Raw genomic sequence first — 16,119 nt, 5'->3', positions numbered from 1 at the left:
TATGCAAATCAACATGATCAGGGGCCGTTCAGACCTGACAAGTTATTACGCCAGAAAGAAAAATTATACACATCGCAAAAGGACACAGGTGTCTCGAGTTTGCAAAAATCATTTGCAAAAATGAAAATTCTCTCATTACATACTCACCTTCATGACATCACAGATGTGTATGACTTTCTTTCTTCTGCAGAACACAAATTAAGATTTTTAGAAGAATATTTCAGCTTTGTAGGTCCATACAATACAAGTGAATGGTGACCAACATTTTGAAGCTCCAATCCACAGTCCAAAAAAGAACTCCTTTGTCACCAGAAATCTTGACATCATCAGTCTACTTGTCGACCATTATTTCAGTACACTTTCTCAATTACACTTAAATTTCAAGCTCATCTGCGCATGGGTCAAGCACTAAGAAGTGCAATCAAGCTTGAAATAATTATTGTGCTTAGAATATACAGCGCAAACTGAGTAATATTTTGGAATGTTCTCACCCAAAACTTATTGGATCGCTTCAGAAGACATGAATGAAACCACTTGAGTTGTATGGATAACTTTTATGCAGCCTTTATGTGCTTTTAAGAGTTTCAAAGTTTTGGAATCCATCCATACAATGCTGAGATATTCTTCTAAATAATTGTGTTCTACAGTAGAAAGAAAGTCATACACATCTGGTATGGATTTTAATTGATGAGAGAATTTTAATTTTTGGGTGAATTATTCATTAAACTTGACACAGTCTATGAAATGCTTCTGCGTGAGACTTTAGAAAACAGCGAGACACTGCAACATAAAAGATTATCTTTCTAGATGATGTTTACATAATGAAAAGAAGTGGAAAACCTCACAGACAGACATGTACTGTGAGAATGGCCCCTAAGGGCTTCTAAGTAAAACGTGTTTTCAAATTTGGATTTGCAATGTCTCTTTTTGAAATAAAAGTTAAAAAAACAAAAAAAACATTAAACACCATTTTTGCAGTGTTAGTTTTTGTGTGTAATCACTGAGTATTTTATTTTATAGTCCTACATGTTATAAATTCATGGCATGGTTCTTTCCCAAACTCAATGCCATTGAGACCATCATCCGTCATGAACATGCAGAAATCGGCCCGGGATTTTACATAGAAACTAGCCTTTTCTCCATAGCGCCATTTTGTGGTCTGTTCTGCATAACGTGGCGGCCCATTTCAGCTTATTGCGGGCAATTCAAGCCCGCCCACCGGGAAAAGTCCCGGTTCTCCCAAATGGCCAGTCCGCCCCTGTGGACAGGTAAAATTCAGAAGGGTTTGGTGGTCGTTGATGCAGAAAACCAGATCGCAACAGGGAACACCTAAAGACTCTTTTCTTCAATCTGTGCTGTATCTCTCAGGCCATCCTTTGGTCACTGATGGTAGCTCAGTGTTGTGGAAAATTCTCAGGTACAAGAATCACAACAAAAGCACTACAAATTACACATTGCCAATTGAAATACATGAGTTTCCTAAACTGAAATAAGCAGTTAAAGTTACATTTTCTTAAGAGAAGCAGGCATCTTTCTTTTTTCTTTTTTTTTTTTTATAAAAAGTTGAAATAAATCAAATCTGCTTTTGACTGCAAAACAGCAGAATAATAAGTAATCAAATGGGAAGAATGCTTTCTAATGGACTGTGTATGTTTGAGTGCAGGTGCAACAATATAAACACACAACATAGCATTTTTTCCCTTTTATTATTTCACCTTTTTTTTTTTATATATTTTCCAAATACTCTGAAACCTGAACCCCAGCACTGACCTCCACCAGCAAATGAATACAATCAGAGGGGAAAAAAACAAAGGTTTTGTCAATATTATGATTCTAAAGTACAGCAATGCATAGAGATCTGGTGAACGTCACCAAACCTGGTTCCCTACAGAGCCAATTACATTGGGATGTTTCTTTAGACCAGAGCACAGCTTGGGTCAGCTTAAGTGCAAAGTAGGAGAAACCAAAATGCCGAATAAGCAGTGGTTTGGTATTTCATATTTTTCATCCTTTTGTTTTCACTGAGTGAAAATTGTGACACTGGGAGAGATGTCAAGAACCTATAAGAGAGAGGAAATACACTGAACTCAGTCATACTACCTGAATGACAGCACCACTGTAACCACATTGTTGTTCTGGTGTCATAGCTTATTAAAGGAATTTTCTGGGTTCAATACAAGTTAAGCTCAATAAACAGCATTTGTTGCATAATATTGATTACCACAAACATTTATTTTTACCCATCCCTCTTTTTCTTAAAAAAAAAATAATAATCTGGGTTACAATGGAAGTTAATGGGGGCCAATTTTTGAATGTTAAACAATTTAATACTCACTTTTTCAAAACTAGCCACAAGACAAAAAATATGCATATACAAATTATTTTAGTGTGATAACATCACTTACTAAAATTTTTTGTGTAAAGTTATAACCAATTTTACAACTTCGTTGTCATGAAAATGTAGGCTTATGTCAACAAACCCTAAAATGACTAAAAATGTCCATTTATAATAATACACAAGTTTTAACAGAAGAATTAATGTAACTGTTTTAGAAAATTATATGCTTAACATTTGTCTTTCCAAAAATCGGCCATATTCTCTTTCATTGTAAGTGCCTCACTGTAACCTCCATTTTTGCTTTTTTTAAAGAAAAGGTTAACTTCTATTGAACCTGGAATATTTCTTTAAAATGGGCGGAAAAAAATATACTATACATGCTATTTAAGAAGGATTATCATCTCTTCCAGTGGAGGTTGTGCTACCTGGTGTGCTTGAAAGCAGTTAAAAGGACTGAATGAACTCATCTCATGGATGCAGACAACTGGTCAAATAGTTGAACCAAGGAATGGATTTTTCGGAGATAAAATGGTCAGGCCAACATTAGTTGGGTTTTTGGAGGAGAGAAAAGATGGTGGCCAGGGGTCCAGATTAGTCTCTCTGTTGGCAAAGGCAATAGTGCCGTGTGATGTAAACCATTTGAGTATGATTTAATAAACAAGAGCTTAAAATTCAGTGCTTAAGAGGACCTATTTAAATACCATCCGGCAATCTTGTGGAATTTGCAGAAAAAATAAAGCTGTACAGCATAAGAAATAGCATGTCCGTCTGGCATTTTTAGTGTACAGCCTATACACAGTAAGATTGAAGGTGCTAAATTGTGTGTTAAGCAATAAAAACCAATGGCTACAAACAGGAGTCCCAATGAAGCTGCAGATCTGAACTGTCCAAAAAGTCTGCAGAGAAAACACTGGGTGGTGTGTGTGAGCTCAGAGGGGCTAGAACCATACCCCCACTGTTACAATTATTGCTCCCTCCTCCCACTTGTATGTCCAACCAATCCATGCCACCCAGGGTGGGGTCTTCAAAGCATAGGCTGGTTGGGTGGAAGCTCAGGTCACTGGTATCCATTGGAGATGAGGGATGGTCCAGAATACTGGAAGTGCTCAGCATTTGGTTGTGGAGGTCATCAATCAATGTCAATGGACCACCTGGCTCCGCACCTAGAAGAGGTGTTCCAGTGGTGCTCTCTAGAAAGTCCTCAAGGCGGCCAGTTCCCAAGCAGGGTCTGTCCTGTGTGTCTGGGAGTTGGGTCAAGGGTGGGTCAGGGTGATGTGTGGGTGGTGAGAGGTGGAGTGATAAAGGAGGTGGAGAGGGGGTGGGAGGGCTGGAGTGGAGGTCTGACAGGGAGGGGTCCTGATTGGCTTTGAATCCAGATGAAATTTCTGGTTCAAAAGGGTGCACAAGAGAGAACAACCACAAAAATTAACGTTTCAAGCTACAACTATCATGTACATAGTGAACTCAATTATATTTCCTGACTAAGAGTGCTTCAAAGGATTTCTAAAATTCGAATAATTTCAAAAGAGCTCTTTTTTACCTCCACTCTTGATTAGGATTTCAAACAGGTCATCTATTTGCTGGTTGTTAGAGACATTTTCCTGTGAAAAGAGAATTTTTTTTACATTACTAGAAGACAAAACAGTGGAAGGAAGGATGGAAGGAAGGAAAGAATGAAAGAAAGAAAGAAAGATAGTCATACTTTGAAACGTTGAGGGAGGTGAGAATTCGGCTTTGGGGAGGAAGGGGTGAACAAAGTGTGCTGATCAAAGGTTGGGCAAACCTCCTCCTAAAACAGAAGGTGATGATAGGTAGAGAGAAAATGGAAAGCTCAAAAAAGAAGAGGGAGAAAAAGAAAAAAGACATGGGTATTTATGATATATGTTGATCTAACAGTGCTATACCTTAAATGAAGGGGGTGGGGAGGATTTGCTCAATGGGTTGGACTCCTCACAGAAGAAGGGCTCAAAGCTGGGTGGTGCAGATACTGGCTGGCTAAATTCTTGAACTGTAGTGGTGTTCAAGTGGAGCCCTGATTTCTGCACCTGAAAGTGGGAGAGCAATGGTTGCTTGAAAAACTCCAGAATTTTATAAATCAAAAGAGCGTCAAAGAGATGTAAATATATCTCATGTAAACGCTCGTTTTCAGAACACATCCACATATTGTAAGCACATACTTTGGTGATGGGCTCTCTGACAGCTTGTAATTGGTTGGCAGAACTAGCAGTCTCAGAAGATGATTGGCTAGGGAGCTTGGTAGGCGTAGACTGTAATCTCTGAAACCCAACAAACCGAGGTTTATTAATAGAACTTAGTCAATAATAAATGATGATATATGTATCTAGCCTATAGCCACCTGTAGAGTAATCCATCCATTGGATTTGCTCTGAGGAGGCTTTCCTGTCAGGCTGTCCACACTGTTACTGGTGAGCGCAATTAGATAACGGTTGCCATTGCTATCAGTGACCAGTGTGGGTGTGGCATGAGCCTTCAGGAGATCCAGTGGGAAAGATGTGGTCGTTTGAGTACCAGACTGTTGGTTGACAAACACTTGTGAAATCTGTAAAAGAAACAAATAAAGGGAAAAAGAGGGTAAGGATTGCAAGAAAGAAAAATCAGAGCATTTGCAAGAAGTCTTCACAATGACATACAAACAATCTGAGCTATCAGAAGAGAGGGAAATGCTGCTGACCTGCGGTGTCTGTAACTGCTGTTGCAGCTGATTTTGTGATTTCTGCTGTTTCTGATTGGTTTGGAGTTGCTTTTGCTGACTCTGCTGGATGATGAGCTGCTGTAGCTTTTGTCGTTGCTGCTGTTGCAGCAGCAACTGTATCTTCTTTTGCTGCAACTGTATCTTCTTTTGCTGCTGCAACTGATTCTTCTGCTGCTGCTGCTGTACTTGATTCTGCTGCTTCTTTTGCAGTACCTGTGTTGTCTGCTGCTGCTGCTGTAACTGATTCTTCAGCTGTTGCTGTTGTTGTTGTAACTGTGTCTTCTGCTGCTGTTGTTGCAATACCTGTGTCTTCCCTTGCTCTTGCTGGAGTTTTGTAAGGTCCACTTGCATTTGTTGTTGCTGATTTCGATGTTGCAGTAACTGCGTCCTCAGTTGTTGTACATTTGGTAGATCCACCAGCATTTGCTGCTGCTGCAGTTGTTGCTGCTGCATCTGTAGCCGGTGATTCTGTTGCAGCTTGAGCAGTGTCTGCTGTGAACACTGTGTCTGCATCTTCTTCGGGGGCTGGACTTGCTTCTGTAAGTCCTCTGACGTGTCCATTTCCTCCTTGATCTCTTCCTTCACCCTCACCTCCACTCTGTTGGGGAGGGATGGTATTTCAGAGGTAATGGTGCTGACCATGCCGTCTGTGGCTGCTCCACGCGTTCCATGCTCCAGCTGACAGCGCAGGGTCTCCACAAGCCTCTGCTTCTGCCTGAGCATACGTGTTAGCTCCTCTATCTGCTTGTCCTTCTCCTGAAGCATTTGGTCTTTGTCCAGAGGCACTGCTGATCTTGCTGCAGTCACCAGAGCTGGATCTTGAGGCTGCACAGCTGACAGAGGATCTGGGCGAGAAAGCCTGCAAGAGACCTGCATCTGCCCAAGAGGCTCCTCTTTAATCATGGAGGGGTGCTCTGGAGAGGGGTGCAGGGTAAGCTGGGTGAGAGGTGAGCTAACCTGTTAAGGGAAAAAGACAAGTTCTTAAGATACTCATCTATCCTGCCCCACACATCACTTTCATTGCATGAACTATTCCTTTAAAAACCTCAGACCTACCATTTCTCCAAACACATCCCCATTGCAGCTGGTCTCATCTGGACTCAATCCAGCCAAAGAACGGTCAGAGGGGGTAGGAGATACAGGAGGAGAGGAGCTAGTGCTGCTGAAACGCATAATTTGAGGTGGAGTTGTGGTGCGGACCCTGGTGTTAGCTACCCTGGGAAAGGCTGACATTTTAACAGTCGTGCCTTTCGCTTGATGTGGGACAGCCCCAGATGACTGAGCTGACACCTGCTGTAACTGAGTTTTCACAGCACCAGTCCCTGATACTGACGAACCGCAGTTCTGTTCCTGGTAGTTTTTCAGTCGTTCGATGAGATCGTTCTTAGTCCCTGATACTGTCAGACCTCTTAGTTTGAGCTCATGTTTAAGCTCAGCAACCTAGAAGTGAAATAAACAATACATTAGTTCTTGCTTTTGTATGAGCAGTGTTTCCACACATTTTGGCCAATGAATTTCCATGGCTTTTGTCATATGTGATAACTAGTTCATAAAGATAGCGCTCACAAAGAGCAATTTCTAGCAGAGGAAATATTGCGGAGCATAACTTGAATAATGTAACTTGACTTTAGAAATTTCCATGACTTGTGATTATTTTAACTTTTATGACTATTCCAGGTCTGGAAATCACCCTTTTCAAATACCCTGATATGTCCAGGTTTTCCATGACTGTGGGAACCCTGTATGAGTAAATAAATTGCAACTGTTGCCCACTTTGAATTCATCCAGGTTTGCAGGCAAAGTGCTGGGCTTAGCTCCTCCCACTGTAGGCTGGCTCTGACGAGTAGGCCCATTCTGATTGGAGGAGGCTTTAGAGCAGGTGGAAGTTGTCTGGGATGGGCCAGGATTGGTGGAAGGTTGTTTCTTTTCAGCAGGAAGTCTAGAAATGCACACAGAGTTAATATTAATCTTTGTAGCCAATAATTCACTGCACAAAATGCATTGTGTGGCCAGCGCAAACCATGTTTATCCTCATAGCAAGTGAACATGTATTAAATGTAGTCTGGGCTGTATTTCATTTTATCTTGCATGGTTTTGTTCATGGTTTTCGAGGATAAAAGTAGGTCACACAATATGTTGGCATGCTTCTACCAAGTGACGATGAATTTGCTCCAAAATACCTCTTTGAGTTTGATTGGACTCACAGGCTTTAACAACAAAAGATATGGGAGGTGTTCTCTCCTCTTTTATTTTGCTATTCTAAATATGCACAAATATATTGTTAGTTGCATTTTTCTCGCCAATCCGTGACCTAGTCAGAACAGACCTGGCTGCCACCCATTTATGGGACACAACCCACCAATTGAGAACCACTGCTCTGGCTGACATTCAGAGATATGCATATGCAGAATTATAGCACATGAACATGCCTAAATTCAGCAGAAGACTCAAGCCACTTACACTCTACACATTTTCGGGAGTGACAACCTCATTTAAATGTGGGAGTGAATCCCCTAAATTATAGTTCCATGTGTGTACGGAATAAAAGACTGAATACCGCAATTGCGATGATTGCTTCTCACGCATGTGAAACATGAATGCCACCAGTTTAACCCATTTTTAGTTCTCCATTTTAAGCAAAGCTATTATACACTAGTGATGTATTATCATCTGACAATGTTTAGTTAACTGCCGTCAACAGAATCGCCATGTTTTGGTCACGCTCGTCTAAGCGGCTGATGTTAAACAGCGTGTGCGCTCTGGACTGTTATGTACAGGTTACCCCGAGACTGCAGGGATGATGAGAGAAACTTCAGCAATGAGGAAAAGATTGGAATATATGAATGAATGAATGAATGAATGAAGACACATACCTCCGTAAGTGTGATTTACACCAGGAGAAAACGGACATATCTCACATGTGCCATTAATCACGCCATTAACAACTAGTTTTTCAGTTTGGTTACGTACACACTGCGTGGAATTTTCGAAAATGCGGTTGACCCTACCCAAGTTAATAAGGTTGTAGAATGCTGTTGTCACTCCCATATTTTTCTGAACGGTGTGTGTACAGAACAGGATTAAGCACTAAAAGGTGAACTGACATAGAAATTTAGATCAGAGAATCTTGATATCTGACATTCATAAACGTTCTATGCATTCCCCATCCCTGTAGGCATGTTTGTTTATGAATATTTTTTGCCAATTCCATGGAGCTTTCCAATAAGAGTGTAGTACTGTCATGTCCATTTAAATTGTTTTGCTATGTTAAAATCCCTTCCACCGATTTATGTTTAAAAAATAAATCTGCACAGAAAATGCGCAAAAAAAAAAAAAGTCTGCAGATTCTGTCTAGGCCTGAATCCATGTATTTTGTGGCTGCACTCACTTTGGAGGGGCAGGAAGGATAGTGTGGTAGTTGTAGTGCTGCTGTTGCTGGTTGATGATCTGAAGCTGAAGGAAAAGCTGCTGTTGATGGAGGATCTTGGCGTATGAGGAATCAAGCTGAGGAGGGGGCTCACGGTCATTCTTCTGGTCAGGGGGGATGTACTGGTGATATTTGAGTTTCTTTACTTTGGGCTTGTTATCTTTGGGTTTTTTGGGTCGCTGAGAAGTCCGGTCTGTGCTGGATTTTGACTGCTGCTTATGGTGCAGCAAAGGAAGATGCAATCAATTAAAAATGTGTATTATGTTCATGTAAATTTAAAGCTTATTGTGCCTATCACTTTACCTTTGTTTGTCCCGTAGGTGGACGGAAAGAGTTTGTCACAGTAGTTTCATTGGCTAGATTCAGTGGTGGGGAGCTATCAGACGCACCGAGCAGAGGAGATGGGGCCTGTCTGAGGAACTAAAATATATTCATTTGTTAAATACGGCAAATGGGTTATAATGCATTTCTTATACTGTGCTCTCTGCATATGTACCCACTATACAGTGTACACTGAATCTTGGGGGTATATTCAAATACCACAAATATTCTGAATAGTGATATATTAAAAATATACATTTTAAATGACAGATTCCTTAATCTTAAATCCCAATCTTGAATATGTAGTCACATTCTTGAGTAATAATGAGATGATTTTCAAGTTAATTGATGTGTACAACAGTGCTGCCCTCTAGCGTTTTCAAAGAGCAATTGCAATAGTCCATATATCTCATAACAAACAACTGAATCCAGAGTGTACCTGAATGGGTGAGAGGTCTCCATTCATATTCAGCATATTATAGGGAGAGTGTTGTGAGGCAAGTCCCATAGGAGAGTCCTGACTACCCTGTGGATCCGGTGACAGGGCGTCACTACTGTCCTCATCCAATGAGGAGCTCTCACCCTTCGGAGACTCAGTACCTGAGAGAATAGACAAGAAATAATGTCTGATCTGTCACGCATACATTAGAGAATCAAATTAAGACAGATACTTTAGATCTACAATTGATTTATGGTATGCATTCTTACTGTCACTTTGTTGTTTAGCATTTTAAGCAACCTTTTAAGAAAACACTTAAGGGAAAATTCCAGTGAAAATCCTGTCATTATTTACTTGCCCTGTCATTATTCATTGCCTCATGTCATTCATTTCATATTTATTGCAAAATGTCCAAGCAGCTCTTTTCTATACAATAAAAGTGAATGGTCACCAGGGCTGTGAAAGACTTTCAAGGCATGATTTTCACTTTAAAATCCAGTCAGTTCTTCACACAGATCTAACATATGGCTTCAGAAGACTTGTAATAAAATGCATGAGGTGTTCTGACTACTTTTTTGTGCTTTCGGACCATGGCAGCTCCTGGTCCCCATCCACTTTTATTGTATGGAAAATCTGTGTTCCACAGGAAAAAGAAAATCATACAGGTTTGGAACAACATAAGAGTGAGTCAAATATGACAGTTTTCAGTTTTGCGTGAACTATCATTTTAAGATGAGAGCTTTGTGGAAAGATCTTGATTTGCATTGCTATCATGACATTGCAATATTGCTGGCATTGGTGTAAACATGTGTGTGACATAAGTGCTGTTTTTGACAGTGGTTAAAGGCTAACCAATGAGTGTGTGCACAGGCAGAATGTTCTTGTGGACAAGCTCGATAGGTCCAGGGCGGTGGGAGATCTTATCGTTGAGGTCGTCAGCCAAACGAGCTCTCTTCAGCTTCAGCTGCTTGGCCTGCAGTGAGGGCTCGGCTGAAGTTTCTGTGGGGGAAATTAATACAATTCAAGTAATTCAAGTAATAGCTGCACTTTGGGTTAATAAAATGATAGAGGTAAGATTGTGACTAAGGCAAGTGATGGAAATTTCATAAGAGGAACATGACTTGCAATAGATTTAGCTGTATTCCTCATTTGTATGTCGCTGTAGATAAAATGTCTGCTAAATGAATAAATGTAAATTAAATAGTACAGTATTGTTTTGCCATACTTTATAGTTCCATTTTTATACTTAAAGCTGAAGTGTGTCATTTTTCACCAAAATAATGGTTGCTTTCAAACATGTTTCCTAAACACCACCATCTTCAATTGACCGAACAAACAGATAGTCCGGCCCCCAACTAATGCCATTGGTTGAGCCAGTGTTGCTGTGTCGGGCTGGCTAACATGCTCAAACAAACAGAGCGATGTTTTGCCACAGTGTTCACACCAACAAATGGCTTATAGTTGTCTCTGCACATTAAGCTGGGATAGGACAAACTATTTTAACATAAAAAAATTAAACACACTTCACCTTTAAAAGGGTACGATATGACACTCACCTTCTAGAATGTGCATCCTCACCAGTTCTGACCTCTCAGGCCGACTCCTGATCTTCCTCTTCAGGTAATCCTCTGTCTGCAACAGTAAAAAAGGAAAGATTTGTGTCAATGAATGGTGAGAATAATGCTAATTCTTTGTTTTCAGAAATGCCTTTGAGAGGTAAAGAGATAAAGTCACTCACGCGTGCTCTCTCCAGACTTCTCCTCTGTTCGTGGAAGGCAGCTGGACTCTTTAGCGCTGCATATTGAAAAAGAGATTGGCTTACTTGTTGATTGTGAGTCATATTTGACAGAGGAACTATTTAGAGTGTCAAACTACTCATCACTTTTTTTTTTCTTTTTCTTTTTTTTTTTTTAATACAAAGAGAGCATCCCTAAAAAAATAAAAAAATAAAACTGAGAATGTTCTGCTGACAGAAGTGTAGCAAGTGTAAATCCATCATACCATGAGACATCAAACTCAATGTTGTGTTCAAGAGTTTATATTTAAGTGCTATTTTTACTCTTTATGACTAACTTTTGTTAAAAAACAGTCCATGGTTTTTCTGTTAACAAAGGTGTGTTAAAAAGCGTTGGAGATGATCTGTTGTGTCTGTCAAACCACACTGTTTTTGTTTTTTTCACACTTTCTTTATCTTTTCTGAATTTGTTGCGCTTTAATGTCATGCAGTAACAGATCATCAGTAACACACTGACATAGTGATCGATGTTGTCAAGAAACAGAGACTGGAGACGCATTTAAGCGACCAGAGACGCATTTAAGCGACCAGGTGTAAACAGCGATGTGTCTCACCTGAACATATGTGATCGTATCACCCAAGATGCATCTTAATACCAGGTGTAAGCGGGGTCCAAAAGTACAGTACTGTTGCATAACACATGCTGGATTATTCTGGACTGAAAAAAATCTACTGAAATGTTGGTGAGTCAAAACAACAAAAATAATTTTCCAGTGGGACTGGGCAGCTCAGCAAGTAAAGGTGCTCAATACCACACCTGTAGTCACAAGTTCGAATCAAGGGTGTGCTGAGTGACTTCAGTCATGCTTCCTAAGCAACCAATTGGCCCGGTTGCTAGGGTGGGTAGAGTCACATGGGGTTACCTCCTCGCGGTCGCTATAATGTGATTCCCGCTCTCGGTGGGGCACGTGGTGTGTTGTGTGTGGATGCTGCAGAGAATAGCGTGAAGCCTCCACACGTGCTAGGTCTCCGTGGTAACACACTCAACAAGCCATGTGATAAAATGCGTGGATTGACTGTCTCAGCAAACTGAGATTCGTCCTCTGCCAACCAGATTGAGGCGAGTCATTATGTCACCAAGAGTACCTATAGCGAATTGGGAATTCCAAATTGGGGAGAAAATCCTCCCCCAAAAAAGCAAAAAAAATAAAATAATTATATATATATATATTTTTTGTACTTATATATATATATATATATATATATATATATATATATATATATATATATATGGAGATATTCCAGATCTCTCCTATGTTGATGGTTATGATGCCCTGTCCTTGAGCAGAACTTAGTAATGACTTTATTGTTTTGATCTATCTTTCATGACTAGTATTACACCCTGTCTCACCGGGAGCATCTATTTTAAAATTAACCTCCTGAGACCTGAGCTGCTGTGTGCATTTTCCCTTTTTGATTTCTAACTAGCAGCATCTAATTAACATGCAAAATATTTATTTGAAGAGCAAATCATTTTCCTAAAAGTTGATGTCCTCATATGGGGGACAAGTTGTGAAAATGTAGATACCAAGCTATCGGAAGTATTTTATTTTATTTTTTATCAAATTGTTTATTATGTTTACAGGAGTGTTGTTATGATTTTTTTAAAGACATAATAGACATTACAGCTGATTTTCTGTAAAGCTGCTTTGGAATAATTTGCATTGGGAAAAGCATAAATAAAAGAATTATACAAATAAACCAACATGGGACAATGGTAATCAGTACATAGACTGAAGTGATTGGATGTTGTTGGCCATTACTTTGAATCAGAATTATTTATGCTAATCTTTGATTGGTAAAATGCTTCAGCACTGGCTATCAATTGTTTTTTTGACTGTGCAAAGAGAGAACTTTGAGATTTTGTTTCCAAAGTAGAAAAAAACCCATTGTAACATAAAAGTCAAATCAAGTCAATATATATAATTTTTTTTATTTGTGCTTTTCCCAATAAACATTGTTCCAACGCAGCAGAAAATGTCTGTAGTGTCTCAAAAACATGAATAGCAAACCCTCCTGTAAACATAATAAATAATTTGATGGGGAAAATAAGTGACTTATAGCTTGATATTATTTACAATTTCACAACTTAGTGCCGCTGTCCACATATATTGACATACATTTTTGCTCTAGAATTTTGTATTTTTTTTTGGCATGTTTGTTAGAGGCTACTTGTTACAAATCAAAAAGGGAAATGGCAAATACACACAGCAGGCGCTCTCGGGTCTCAGAATGATAAAGACACAATGCTATAAACCTCGCAATCTATGGCAAATCTAGCTAAAATATGTTCCTCTTTAGTACCTATTTTAGACTATTTACAGTCTACTATCTTCTAAACTAACTTAAAGCACCCGACAAATCAGTGATAAGACTGTCAACTGTACAATAATGTAAACAATGTGCCTTTTTGGAAAGCTGAAAGGGACAATATGAATATAGTGTCTTTTAAATAACTTTTTAAAGTACATTGCAATTTCTGATTTTCGAATTTCTGAGGTCTGGGCTAAGCCCCGAATATCCACTGACCCTAGAACTGCCCCTGACAGTACATTCTCTGTATATAGCTGGAAATTAAAAACACTGAAACAGAAAAAAGCATGTGTGATTGTTCTACTGTACGTAAATAAGGGATACCACAGAGTAAGAATGTTTGTGATGTAACAGCTGAGATTAGGTAACATATGTTGAAATTTACGAAGCCACAAGGTCAGGTTTGGCCATGATCATTCACCCTATTTCTGGGCAGGAAAGACTAAGAATAATAAAACTGCAGGACACTTACTGTAAAATCTCACCTGAACAAAACAAGATTCAAGATTTCAGTGTATGCTATGCTAAGTTGAGAAGGGCCTTTAAAGGGTTAGTTCACCCAAAAATTTAAATTATCCCATAATTTACTCACCCTCAAGCCATCCTAGGTGTATATGACTTTCTTCATTGGGCCAAACACAATCAGAGTTATATTAAAAAAATATTCTGGTCTCCTGATGTAAATTATGGGATAATTTTCATTTTTGGGTGAACTAACCCTTTAATTAATGGGTAGATCATGGCAATAACTATACCAATTTCATGGGTTTGAATCCAAGGGAACATAAATTCTGATATCATGTATACCTCAAATGGACTGTAAAAGTAATGGACTGTAAAAAGGCCCTCCTTAAATATTTACATGCACATTCTTTCACCTACTATGCTTAATAAGCTGACAACGGGTGTGGTCATATAATAAGCAAGGTAAGAATATAAGAGTAAAGAGTAATAAGAGTAAACAGCGTAAGAATAAACGATTTTTGTCCATCATGCCGATTTTGCATTGCATGTACTGTAAACATCTTAACTGGCATTCTTACCAACTTATCCAATGAGCGCATGTGTTGAGCGCATGCCACTTTATGGTTTGACGTCAAAAGCAGAAAATAATGCGATTATTTCAAAGGTCATGTAAACGCAGATTTCTTGCTTTGTCAGATTTTTTAAATAAGCTGATTTCTGGAAGTTGTCAGATTATTGGTGTGCATGTAAACATGCTCAATTAGCCTATCATTGAAAGCCTATGCCAAATGCTGCAACTGTAAGTGAATATTGCAATGTATGCGGTCAGTACTTTATAAAGCTAACCAAATAGGTTATCTTTCGCCATTACTATTAAGAGCAAAGCTAGTGCTGCTGGGGTACTTATGTTGTCTCTCCTCCTACAGAAACACCACACAGACAGAACAGTGTGAAAACTGCAAATCCTCTTGCCTGATGAGCTGAACATAGAATAAGGAAGTGGAAACAATAGGGGAAGTCGATCCATCTGATAACACAGTAACAGGCCCTTTCACAATGACTGAGGGTTGACAATTGAGCCAAGACTGCTTACAAAGGCCCTGCTAGACTAGGACTAAGGACAGGAGGCTGAACTAGACCAGGTGCAACAAGGTACAAAAGTGTCACTTCAATTAAAGCACATTGCAACCTACTAACAACATGCACTATTATTCTGCATAATAATGCATAACCTGACAGGGGCTAGCTGTCAATATAGGCTAACTCAACATGATTGCTACATAACAAATGTTGTGCAGAATTTAATTGAACTGTGCCGATTTCATGCAGAATGAGTGGCAGTGAATGTTGCAATATCCTTCACACCAAAATTAAATATTTGTAGCCATAGCTGTACCACAACAGCAGCTTAACTGATTGACATGCCAACAAATACAGTTGCATGAATCCGTACGCGACTGGACTCCAAGCTAGCTTTTGGAAAAGTCATTAGTCTAGAGGTTCACATTCTTTTTTCACCCTGCATTGTCAATGTTTTCTCGGTGTTTAATAATTTTTTACTAATACACCACATTCTGTATTTTATCTGCAGGAGGATGCACATATGCAAACTATGTGATGCAGCAGTGTGAATGATGCAGCAGCGTGAATACTTGACATAGGTAAAGGAGTAAAATGTGACTTACGGGGCATGATTCCTTGGCTGACCAGCTCCTCTCGCGTCCTTCTCTGTTGTAGTTTGAGCTGAAGAACTGCATGGGGAGAGAGGGAAAGTGTTCAAATACAGAGAATGACAAGGACAGACTCGATATTCACATCAGGATAGCTGCATTATGGCTCCGTCCTCTATATCTAGATGACTAGAAGCTGAAGTGAAGCTGGTCAGGACGGGGGCTGGAAAGGGTCTTTCTTCTGTTCTGTCTTTTTAAAGGGTAAAAGCAGAGGGGAGGGACTGTGAATCTTGAGGTTGTTTGGGTGGCTTTTCATACTTCCTGTTTCATCACACTCAACTGCTTTCTTCAATTCAAGAAGTGCACAAAAAGAGGGAGAGGCAGAGGAGGGCCATGCTCAAAATCAGTAAGTTGCTCGATAACTTTGAAAAGGGTGGAGTGCAGAAAGCAACTGAGATTTTATACAGTTGTGCCTGTTTGCTTAGTTTTATTACAGCAAGCTGTTAAAGCACCATTATGACAAGGATTGTTGTGCACTGGCAAACATGAGGCAGGCAAGTGTGCACCTGTCAGTCCAAACACAATGACATCATCACAAGCGTGGCATTATTTTGTGTTCACCAGTCAGCTGTTCTGAC

General features: G+C 39.6%; 1 protein-coding gene across 5 annotated transcripts in view; it reads right to left on the bottom strand.

Annotated features, from left to right (window-relative positions):
* Positions 1 to 1,000: 1,000 nt before the first annotated feature.
* Positions 1,001 to 16,119, bottom strand: part of LOC127633259 (myocardin-related transcription factor A-like) — a 40,415-nt gene continuing 25,296 nt past the window's right edge. For 4 of the 5 annotated variants that reach the window (XM_052112214.1, XM_052112213.1, XM_052112211.1 and 1 more), the window contains 16 exons: positions 15,497 to 15,562; positions 10,977 to 11,032; positions 10,795 to 10,870; positions 10,091 to 10,237; positions 9,239 to 9,399; positions 8,782 to 8,898; positions 8,440 to 8,690; positions 6,825 to 6,990; positions 6,108 to 6,491; positions 5,031 to 6,008; positions 4,695 to 4,898; positions 4,516 to 4,614; positions 4,243 to 4,383; positions 4,041 to 4,127; positions 3,879 to 3,939; positions 1,001 to 3,723 (listed from right to left, as the gene is read on the bottom strand). In XM_052112214.1, coding sequence (XP_051968174.1) covers positions 3,185 to 3,723; positions 3,879 to 3,939; positions 4,041 to 4,127; positions 4,243 to 4,383; positions 4,516 to 4,614; positions 4,695 to 4,898; positions 5,031 to 6,008; positions 6,108 to 6,491; positions 6,825 to 6,990; positions 8,440 to 8,690; positions 8,782 to 8,898; positions 9,239 to 9,399; positions 10,091 to 10,237; positions 10,795 to 10,870; positions 10,977 to 11,032; positions 15,497 to 15,562 — 3,533 coding nt within the window. In that variant the 3' untranslated portion in view covers positions 1,001 to 3,184. The remainder of the gene's footprint in view (positions 3,724 to 3,878; positions 3,940 to 4,040; positions 4,128 to 4,242; positions 4,384 to 4,515; positions 4,615 to 4,694; positions 4,899 to 5,030; positions 6,009 to 6,107; positions 6,492 to 6,824; positions 6,991 to 8,439; positions 8,691 to 8,781; positions 8,899 to 9,238; positions 9,400 to 10,090; positions 10,238 to 10,794; positions 10,871 to 10,976; positions 11,033 to 15,496; positions 15,563 to 16,119) is intronic. The other variant, XM_052112215.1, reaches the window with a different exon arrangement.

This window comes from Xyrauchen texanus, chromosome 40 (assembly GCF_025860055.1).
Source record: "Xyrauchen texanus isolate HMW12.3.18 chromosome 40, RBS_HiC_50CHRs, whole genome shotgun sequence".
NCBI classification, from domain to species: domain Eukaryota; kingdom Metazoa; phylum Chordata; class Actinopteri; order Cypriniformes; family Catostomidae; genus Xyrauchen; species Xyrauchen texanus.
Note: the sequence above shows the minus strand (reverse complement) of the source record. Positions and strands in the feature narration are given on the sequence as shown.